The sequence below is a fragment of the Anopheles merus genome, chromosome X (genome assembly GCF_017562075.2).
Source record: "Anopheles merus strain MAF chromosome X, AmerM5.1, whole genome shotgun sequence".
Lineage (NCBI taxonomy): Eukaryota > Metazoa > Arthropoda > Insecta > Diptera > Culicidae > Anopheles > Anopheles merus.
This window is the reverse complement of record NC_054081.1, coordinates 4,761,840-4,772,666: the sequence shown is the minus strand read 5'-3', so window position 1 is coordinate 4,772,666 and position 10,827 is coordinate 4,761,840. Positions and strand designations below refer to the sequence as shown.

Sequence of the window (10,827 nt, the reverse complement as noted above, 5' to 3'; positions counted from 1 at the left end):
CAAAATAAACAGTCCCAATTATTTTGTGTCTTAATAAATCGATTATTGGGGTTGTTAAAAGGAAATAAATAAACAAATAAATCATACGCAAATAATAAGTCAAAATAAATCAATATATAAACAGAAAAATAACTAGTTATTTTCTGGTTATTACCTTTTTTGTGATGTATTATGATTTAATTACAATTGATTCCAGGGCGAGACTGACATTAACCCATGCGTTTTATGGCGTTATCGAGTAACTTGTATGACATTATATTTGAGTGGCGTGAGTGGTCCTTTCAGAGTACAGCTAATTACAACCACTTCAACGCTCTCTCTCTCTCTCTCTCTCTCTCTCTCTCTCTCTCCCTCTCTCTCTCTCTCTCTCTCTCTTTCTCTCTATCTCTCTCTATCTCTATCACTTCATGGCTATAAAGGGTTTTTTCGGTAGTTTTCCGGACACGGTCACGAAGTTTTTTATAAACCCATTTGTTTAAAAAAAATACTTGAATACACCGTGAGGAACGATTCTAAAATACAGTCTGCTTCCGAGTTACGCGGTTTCTGCGTTCCCGACGAATCCGCGTGACTCGAAAATCCGCGTAAGTCGATTGTTGTTGTAAATCAATTGTTGTTGTAAATCAATTCATTTCACCGAAGCATTTCTAGTGCCCGATGTCATGAAGTCTAATCGGCGTAGAACAGCAAGCGCATGTAGGATTTGTAGTTAGATGCGTTATAATCATCTATCACTATTTGGGATACCTCAGGGTACAGTACTCATTGTACAGTCGTCAACTCACAGGACTTAACTACATGCACTTTATGAGTTCAAATCCCGTATGGACCGTCCCCTTAATCTTTCTAACTATCTTGCTATTTACCCTGCTGATAAACGAATAATTCATTTATAAGCAGACCCATTATAGTGGTACAGGCAACCCTTAACCGAAAAATGGATGTTACACCAAAGAGTTATTGCTGAAGAAGGCTCCCGTGATGAATGTGCCTCAAGAAAAATCAACAGTTCCTACTCATGGGGTTAAAAGATTATATAAATTTCAGTTCAGTCGTCTTTAGAACACTCCTTAGGACTCTTTACGTTTGATGTATACCTGTTTTAATGATAGCGTATTAGTTATTATAATATTAGCATACGGATGGGAAAGAGATAGTTTTGAAGAGCAAACAGATGGAGAGTAGAAATTCATTAATTGAAAAAAGGGTAAACAAATATTTTGAAAATAGAAAATAGAATCTATCTAATCGGAGATAGGGTCCAACAATTTTCAGCCAAAAAAATATAAATATTTATCTTGCAATTTTACTTGAAGTGGTAGGTTTTAGCGTCTAAATTAATCATTTGACATGTTTCTGGTCGAAGATTTCAATTTTGTAGTATTTATTTTGGATGTTGTATTTTAACAAACGGTTTATTAAATTATTACAATTAGCTCAAAAGAATGTCAAATTTTGAAATCCTCCGTACCTACGAGTTAGCGTATAGGAGGTACCACGTATCTAGGGGAATACTAGTTGTGCTTTTTTATTTTTTTTTTTCATTTCATTGGACAATTTCATATTTTCTTTCTTTTTTATGGCGTAACTGCCATTTGGGGTTTTTATGTAGCAAGTTGCGCACGATGTATTATGCGATTTCGCATGACTTAAGCAAAAGGTGTTATTATATTAATATCAACTACTTTTTACGCAGTATAATGTGTATTCAAAGAATGTTGCCAAAACATTTTCCTTAACACCTCAGTAATACCAACCATTCACTATTTCTCAACCGTGCAACCCCAACCAAGTCCGACACACCTGGAGCTAGTGGCTTCGTGCGCACACTACACCACTACTATTCCCTATCGCTGCACGAAGAACCCCCCCCCCCCTCGATCCCTTGGCCGCTTCGGCAATGCAATGCAGCCACGCTGGAAAGAGCTTGATTTTGCGATCGAGCGCAAAGCCCCGTCGCGCTTGTATGCACGTCGGCCCAGGGGCGCTAAACCCTCCGCCCCAAAAAGGGGCAACGCACCTCTCCAACCGGTGGGAAGTAACAGCCAGCAGGCTGATTTCTGAAAGCAATAAAATTTAAACTGTTTCACGCCGCTAATTTTATTATGATTTGCAATCAAGCAGAAACGGAAAAGGGTACAGTTACAGTTCGATTAACTTTTCGGGCGTTAGTTTTCACTGTGGGGCGGCGGCCGTTGGTGCTTTCGCTAGCGATCGCTTTCGTGGGGGTGGGGGGGGGGGTTGTTGTTGTTGTTGTTATTGGTGGGTGCCACCGTTTTCCGTGGCAACCTTGAGCACCGGTGCCAGCCCAGCTCCTGCGCCCAACTGTGCGCTCACGCTTTCCACACTTTCCAGCGCGGTCGCATAGGCGGCAGCACACCTCACCATCATCCCGAATTACATTGACCGGTTGGCGACGGATTGGCAAATGTGGTATGTGAAGAAGAAGGCGATGCAGGAGAAAAGGAAAAAGAAGAAATAAAGGGTAGCCAAAAGTTCGCTTTCAACCATTTTGCTTTCGTCTTAAAATATAATCACAAAACGATAATGCTGTTAAGCATTCACAAGAAAGTGTAGTTAAAAACGCTGTTCTCTTTTTCCATAAACATACTTTTGCAATGAACGCGCAACAAATACAAGATACAGATGTGTATCACTTGCCCTGATCGTTTCCGTACGAGGACAACAAAAGCACACTACAGCCGGGACGCTTCCGTGCTGACTTGCTGGTCTAATGGTGAACGCGTTGGCTACCACAACGTCGAGACTCGGTTCAAATCTCAGAAAAGGCTTGTGGTTGAATTCTTTTAATGACTCTATACATGATTACGATTTGATTCAAAAATAAGTCTTGTTACGGAAAAGACCAAAATAACAAAACCACCGTGTGGGGTGAGTGGCATTGAAGGAAAGATAATGTAAATATATATTAACATTGATTGACGCCTGCTAAAAGCTGCCGCAGCGGCACTCTTTGTGCGTGTACATATCATCACACCGCCACCACCACCACACACACACTTCCTCATCATGATGAATCAGGTGTGTAAATAAAAAAGAGGAGAGTGTTGTCACTACCACACTTCACCAATCACAACCGCCGCTGCCGCCGGTCAGCCTTCAGAAGAGGCGTTGTTGTATAACGTCTCTTTTTGTGTCCATCCCGCCAACCTTTACTGCCGATGCTTATCAACTTCCGAGGTAGCATTTTAAAGCATCGACACAAATTGGGTGAACTGTTATCGTAATTATTGATAGAGTAAAAGGTTAGCGCACACACGCACACACACACACACATAAATCGTATATCTTATCGTTCTATAAAGATAAGAAAAAATGTGTGTGTGCTAAATGTAAGTGTCACCGGCTAGTCACCACAGAAAAAAGGGTGTAAAATGTCATCGTCAAACCAGGAGACAGCAGTGCTCCGTTTCGTAGTTTTTTTTGGGTGTGAGATCGATTGAATGAATTTGGACGCCAGCCCCGCTTGTTGTTTTGCTTGTTTAGGAATATATTTTTCCGAGCAATAGGTACCATTTCGCAGGCCAGCACCACCTCGGGCTGTATCCACCTGTGTATCCTTTTTTTAAATGATTATCTCCTTCTCCTTTTTCCCTATCTCTCTCTCTCTCTCTCTCTTCCTCTATCTATCACACCCTATCTAGTTCCTCCACGTCACACAAATAGCCTGGTCACGACTGGCTTCCGGGGCAGTGGGCAGCGCAGCAACCGTTGTATTTACGGCCATCAAAAAAAAGGGGGGAAGGAGTATTAAGATAATGATTAAGATAATGCGGTCTAGAATGAAAGTCGATAAGTCGGATTACATTACGTTTGAGCAAAAAAAACAACAACAACAACACAGCTAGTGATGCTAGTAGTAGCAGTACGGATTATCACTATGTACAATAAACGCTTGCCGGCCCCTTCCCGTTTTGTTTGTGTGTGTTGCATAGATATACAGAAAAGGTAGCAGAAAAAAAAACACAGAACTAAAGCTGCTATTTGAGGATGAATGGGGTTCTTGCACCTTACTAATATGTGTATGTATGTGTGTGTGTGTGTGTCTATGTAAAATAATAAAAAAGTTATATTTGCTTAAATAATGTGCCTACCACGTGGTGACTATAGGAGAATGGAAGAAAGCTAACTGACTGTCGCTTTTTTGGGCGCACAAAATATTCTTTTAATAATATGTGTATTTGTGCATGTGTCTGTGTGTGTGGAGAAAGAGGAAAGAAAAGAAGGAAGTACACCAGGGACACACTAATCACTTAACGAACAAAACCCGATACATGCTAGATGACAAACTACTAAGTAACGAAATAAGGGGAACCGCGTCCATTTTTCCTGTTGTTCGGCTCCTTCCAGCCCGACGTGGTCATGCGTGTCTATCAAAAATAAACCCACTCACACACACACAGACACACGCGCGCACCTAAAAAATGAAGCTTCTCCTTAGCTACTATCATACTCTGACTCTGCCACTGTCCTCCGTTTACCCTGCTCAGCTCGTTCGTCGACCTGCTTAGTTAGGAGGCTCCCTCTCTGTGTATGTGTGTGTGTGTAATGTGGTACTGATAAAATTGTAACACCTCCCAAAAAAAAAACCCCCCCGCTCAGCAGTTGTGACACTTGACCAGCCCGACCTCGTCACAGTTCATGCACTTGAGGGCGACGAATTCGGCGGTGAAGTGGTTCCGGTGGATCGACTTCTTCGAGCCGCCGCAGGACGGGCACGGCAGCAACCGGTACCCGCCGCACACCTTGCACATGTACGGCGACTCCAGACACTGAAACAAGCGGCGGAAAAGAGAAGAAGAGGCACCGTTAGCTTTGCGTTCTTGGGGCGCGTTACGCAACGCTACGACGCGTTACCTTGTACGGTTTCAGCATTTTGCGCAGCTCGCCGCTCTCGTTCAGCCGCTCGATACATTCGGCGTCCTGCGGGGAGTTTAGTGACGTTAGCAACATTGCGGTTTGCCATAGCTCCCTCCGCCCTCGGCTGAAACTTACCCCGATGTGCTGACCGTCCACAAACACCTGCGGTATGTTGATCGTGTCCGACTGCATCCGCTCCCGGATCTCCTGCTGGTACTCGCTGCTCATGAAGATGTCCCGCTCCTCGAACTTGACCAGCAGCGTGCGCAGGATCTGCTTCACGTTCGCGCACTTGGTGTACGTTTCCCGCACGATGCCCATGCTGGTGCTGTACACGACCACCTTACCCGCCTCCTTGTCCTTGTAGTTCTGGGTGCAGCAACAACAAAAACAAAACAAACAAAAACAGTCATGTGGATTAGTTTTAGTAGTTCAGCACGAGCGAGCAACAGAAAAAAGGAAGCAGGAAGCAGGAGTGAAGAATGCGATGGCACACATACTGACTGGATGGCATACTTTAGTCTACCGGTTCAGGGCCCCCGGGGCGGGCGGGCACATGACACACATCCGGCCCGGAAGCGCCCGCTGCATCCAGTTGACCAAGCGACGAACCCGCTTGCAACCGAAGTCTCCCCTCAAGCAGGAACGCCAAGAGCAGTTCCGAGCGGGCTGCAGCAGGACCAAAATTGGGTCACCGCACCGAGTAGGTCAGTGCCGAGGCCAGCTGCCAGCGGTCAAGGCGAAAGCAAAGGAGCAACAACAAAAAAAAAGAAAGATCCGGTTTTGTCAACGAGCGCGGTTGTCCCGGGTGTAAAACCGGTTCCACCAGGCCGCTCCAGAAGGCACCGTTATGGGGCAGTTTGCCGCCTTTTTGAGTGTGGTGGCCTACTAACTACGCTTGCCCCAGTTGGCTCACCCAGAGGGTGCCGTCCCGAACAAACACAACAAACGAAAGACTCGTCGCTTGCTGCCCCGGGATTGTCGAAGATGTCTCTGGGCGGAGAAGAGGTTACTTGCATGAAGTACTGCACACTAGTGGTGGGTTTAGTTGGCAAAACTTCGGAGTTGACTCCGATTCGACTCCAACAATTTCGGAGCATTATCCGGAGGCGTCCGAAATTGGAGACGTTGAAGACGTTCGGAGTCCTCAGGAGTCGTCCAGAGTCGCTCGGAATTTCCCGGAGTCGTCCAGAGACGTTCCTATACGTCCGGAGTTGTCCGGTGTCAGAGTTGTCCGTAGTCTCCAGAGTCTTCCGAAGTCGTCCAGAGTTGTCCGGAGTCGTCTAGAGTCGTCCGGAGACATCAAGAGTCATCCGGAATCCCACGGAACCTTCAAAACAAAGGCCTGCATACGAAGTGCATGCCCAAAGATAAAGACGAAATAAAAAAAATCGAAACAAAATCCCTGATCACAAGCACATTGCACCGGACGACTCCGGGCGACTCTGGACGAATCTGAATTCCACCAACTTCGACTCCGGGTAACTCCGCGACGACTCCGGACAACTCCGAACGATTTTAGACTCCTCCAAACTACTCGGGATGACTCCGGACGACTTCATACGACTTCGACTCCGGACGGAACTAACAATAGCCGGAGTTGGATCGAAGTCGTTGGCTCCAGAGAGCACTGCTCACTGCTGCGCACTATCATCAAGTCGGGATCAACTCGTTTCTCGATGGCACTGTTTTGGAGCATCCAATTAACGATGATGGCGTGATGCCCAACACACAACACACTTAAGTTTAAAACACACACACACATCATAACGCCTTTCTCCTGGGACGAGCAGGCAATTGATGAGGATACTGGCCCCGATTACTCCTGGCATGGAGGGGGGGGGGGGGGGGAGAGTTGGATGACATAAAGCGGGCAACCCCCTGAGGCGGGCGGCTTAGTCCATTGGCCGGGTCGTCCAACCGCCAATCGGTGGTGGCGTGTTTGATTAACATACACGACGTAAGCGGCCAACTCGCCCCCCCACCCCCCCACCCCATTTGTAGTTGCTCGGACGATCGGACTTGCCGGGTGACTTGCCGTGCTCAGCGGTGCGCTTGTCTGGAAAATGTGGGCCGCATAAAGATTGGTAATGCTGGCGAAAGGTGGCATTTTTCGTTTGACCACCAGGTGTTTGTTTGTGCGCGGAAAGGAAAAGTGAAGCGCGTTTGGGGCGATCGATTTCCCAACCTGACCTGCTGCGAGATAACGCATGCTGCAGATCACACACACACACACACGCGCGCGCATAAAGGGGCAAATCACTTTCAATTGTTGCAAAACAAAAACCGTCGTGTAGCGTGCTGCACAATGGGAGGCCTTTTTTTTTGGTGCTGGAATTAGCGTACATAATTGCGTAATGCGAGAAAAGGTGCAAGCGACGAACCCCACTCCCCCGCCCCCCCAAAACCTGTTATCGCAGCTTGAAGCAATTGCTGCAATGAGGCTGGGACTGGCACACCGATGCAATTGTGTTTCTGCCAATGATGATGGCGCACCACCGCCGTGAAAATTCGCGCTCGTGAGCTAATCACGTGTGAAAGATGTGGAGGTGCCGTGTGCTTCCCAATTTGCTGCGATTACTCACATACACACACACACACAAAAAAGGCGGACGAGCAGTCATCTAATTAAGTGCGAAATAGCACACAAACGCCAGGGTTCCACCAGTAAAATAATAAAAAAAGAGAGAGAAAAAATCCCTCCACGGAAGCAAGCGACGAACCCGCATCGACCATCCCCTTACCTTCATGCCGGTCTGCTGCATCTGGAGAAAGGTGGCGATCCCATTGCGGACCCGGTTCTTGACGCCCCGCACCGTGCCCTTGTTGCTGCGGATCGTCGACGTGCCGTTGCTGAGGTCGCGCAGCCCGGCAAAGCTCTCGTCGTCGTCGTCGGCGGCGGCCGCCCCGGCCGACGGTCCGGGCCGGGTGTCCGGCGAGCCGGGCCGGGTCGCGCCCTGCTGCTCGCCCGCCGCCCGCTCGTTCAGATGAAACTTGTAGTACCGGTCGCTCTCGAACTGATTGCTGCGGACGCTCTCGGCGGTGTGCGAGCTGGCCGAGCAGCTGCTCGGCGCCCGCTCATTGATTGGGTGGTGGTGGTGGTGGTGGTGCAGCAACGGCAGGTTGCTGGACGGCTGTTGATCGGGTTGATCGTGGCGCACCGCCCGGCCCGCCTCGAGGCTGTTGATTTTGTCCATCAGTAGCGTGCGGGTGGTGGTGGTGCTGCTGGCGGCGACGGCCGCCGCCGCCGCTGCCGCCGACGCGAAGCTGTTCAGATCGAGCGCGCCCCCGGACCGCTGCCCACCATGATGGGTCGCCGGCGGCGGCGGCGGCGGCAGGCGGGCCACCTTCCGCTCCTCGTCCTCGTCGGGTTCGTCGTCTGCGTCCGCGTCGTCGTCGGTGCAGTACACCTTGGGCCGGCTGCCCCGTATTGCGGCGAGCAGCGAGTCGGGCAGGGCCGGACCGCCACCGGTCCGCTTCGCTAGCACCCGCTGCTGTCCTTCCTCCTCTGCCGCCGCCACCACCACCAGGCTCGACTGTAGCTGCTCGAAGTTGAGCGAATCGCAGCTCAGGCACGATTCCGAGCCGTCACTGTCGGTCGCCGAGATGAGACTTGCTGCGTGCTGGTGGGCCGTCCGCCCCGTGTCGTAACCGTCGACCGTCTGCTCCGCGTTCTGTCTGTTGCGGGCCGTCTCCTGCTGCTGGTGCTGGAGCCGCTGTTCGTGTTGGTGCGCCACGCTGATAACGCTATCCGGACCGTTGTCGTCGTCGTTATCAACGCCCGATACCTGTAGTGGTGCCGCTGCGAGCGGTGGCGTTGGCGGTGCCAGCGATACCGGCGGCGGCGGTGTCACTGCCGGCCGCACCACGTCGCCCCCGTCCGCGAGGCTTTTCTTTATCGCGCCGGACGACGCGCGCAACCGTTGCGACATCTTTTTCGGCAGCGGCGGCGGCGTCAGCTCGATATCGCTGCAGGTGCCACTGTCGAGCATGTCGCTCGGCGAGCACTGGCCGCTCGAGCCGCCGCTCGAGCCGCCGGTCGAGCCGCCGGCCGACCGGGCCGCCATGTAGTAGACGTAGGGGGCCCCGTCCAGGTCGGCCGGCTCGTGCCGCTTCTTCTGCACCATCGCGGCGGTGCTGGTCGGTGGTTCCGGCGGGTCGGGCGATGCGACGCGCACCAGCGTCCGATCCTCGAACGTGACCGTCACCAGCACGGCGGAGGAGGAGGAGGAGGAGGAGGAGGAGGTGGTAGAGGAGGAAGAGGAGGAGGAGGACGGCCGGGGTGGTGGCTGTGAGTCCGGCACGACCGACACGACCGTTACACTCTGCGCCGGACACTTGCTGCTGTTGTGGTTGTTGTTGCAGTCCTCCTGCCCTTCCGCGCCCTCGCACTGCACACACTGTTCTTCTTCGTCCTTCACTAGCGAATGGTCCTGCGCCGGCTGCTGCTGCTGCTGCTCCTCCTGCTCGTCTGCCGGGACAATCTGTATGCGCACCACGTTGTCGCAGTGGCCGAGCGGCGTTGCCTCTGGAGCGCACGTTTGCGCACCGCGTACGTACACGATCTGTTGCGCACCGCTGCACGGAGCCGTTGACGCACCGACGACGTTCGTGCCGAGAGTGTTGTGGTTCTCCGCCGGCTGGTCGGGCGCAGGCCCGGCCCGCTCCAGCGCTGCAGCGGCTGCAGGGGCAAGTGCCGTTATAAGCCCGCCCTGCTCCCGCCCGTCCTCGCCCGGTGGCGTCGGGGCTGGCTCGCAGCAGTGGGACCGCTCCTCGCCCGGCGGTGGCGATGGTGGGGACTGTTCGCTCGCGCCGTTCACCCCGCTAGCGCCATTCTGCCACTTCTCCTCCACCTCTACCGCTTCCTCCTCGTCCTGCACCTGCTCGGCATATACCGTTGCTTGCGGGAGGCATGGTTTTTCTAGCCGCAGCAGCACCAGGGGCGGCTCCTGGGGCTCCCGGGGCGGCTGCTCTTGCTCGGCGGCGACGGAGGCTGCCGACTCCATCTGTTGTTTCTGTTGCTGTTGGTTTCTTGCACCGTTCGTTCTGCTTCTTCGCGTCTCGCTCACTCACACACACGCGCGCGCGGGCACGTCTTTGTGTGAAGCTGATTGTAGCCTTCTTTTCACCCTTCTCCCGTGTGTGAGTGTGTGCTTTCTTTCTTTCTTTCTTTCGTACTTTCTTTCGAACTCGGGAGGAAGGAGGGGGTGGGTGGTGGAGCGGGTGGGGGGGGGGGGGGGTTTCTGCACCCCTTCTCGCAGAGCGGGTTAGGAGGGGGAGGGGGATGAAGTAGCGCCGCGAGTTTAACCACCTGTGAAAAACAATTTAAGCAGAAACAGAGAGAGAGAGAGAGAGGGAGAGAGAAAGAGAGAGAAAATGAAAAAATAAGTCGATTGCGCGGTAAATCAAGGCGAAAGCGCGTGTGTGTGACCGAGAGAAAGAGAAAAAGAAGTAGAGAGAGAGAGAGAGAGAGAGAGAGAGAGAGAGAAAGAGAAAGAGAGAAAGAAATGGTTTTGAATCTCTCTTTCTCTTTCACACTCACACACATGAACCTCTCTCTCCATCCTTCCCCCCCACCACCCTCACCCCCCCCCCCCCCTTCTAAAAGACATATGTGAGGTCTTTCTTCTTCACCTGTTCTCTCGTCAGGCTCCGTTTTATGGGAGGCTTTGGTAAGCAGCAGAAGTAACCAGAAACGGGAGATTCGGGAAGCTTCCTCACACTCCTCCCCCCCTCCCTGCCCTCCCCCACACGCTTCCTTCACAGCGGCGCATCTTGTGCGCCACTAACCACCACCGTGCTATGTGGAGCATCCGGATCAAGAATTTATCTAGCAATGGAGGAGGGGGGGGGGGGAGATAGGAGGGGGAGTGATACGTGCGCGGGCATGTACGCGTGTGGTTTGCGCTGCGGTGGCAGAGCGTAAGAAGAGAAAGTATGTTACGC

The 10,827-nt window shown here is 51.7% G+C and overlaps 1 protein-coding gene across 1 annotated transcript; it reads right to left on the bottom strand.

The window, feature by feature from the left end:
* Nucleotides 1-3,493: 3,493 nt before the first annotated feature.
* On the bottom strand, nt 3,494-9,887 carry LOC121589481. Its single transcript, XM_041908428.1, has 5 exons — nt 9,204-9,887; nt 7,626-9,071; nt 5,017-5,250; nt 4,879-4,944; nt 3,494-4,793 (listed from the first exon to the last, which is right to left on the bottom strand). The coding sequence occupies exons 1-5, from the start codon at nt 9,885-9,887 to the stop codon at nt 4,620-4,622; spliced, it is 2,604 nt and encodes an 867-aa protein (XP_041764362.1). The 3' UTR covers nt 3,494-4,619.
* Nucleotides 9,888-10,827: the final 940 nt, after the last annotated feature.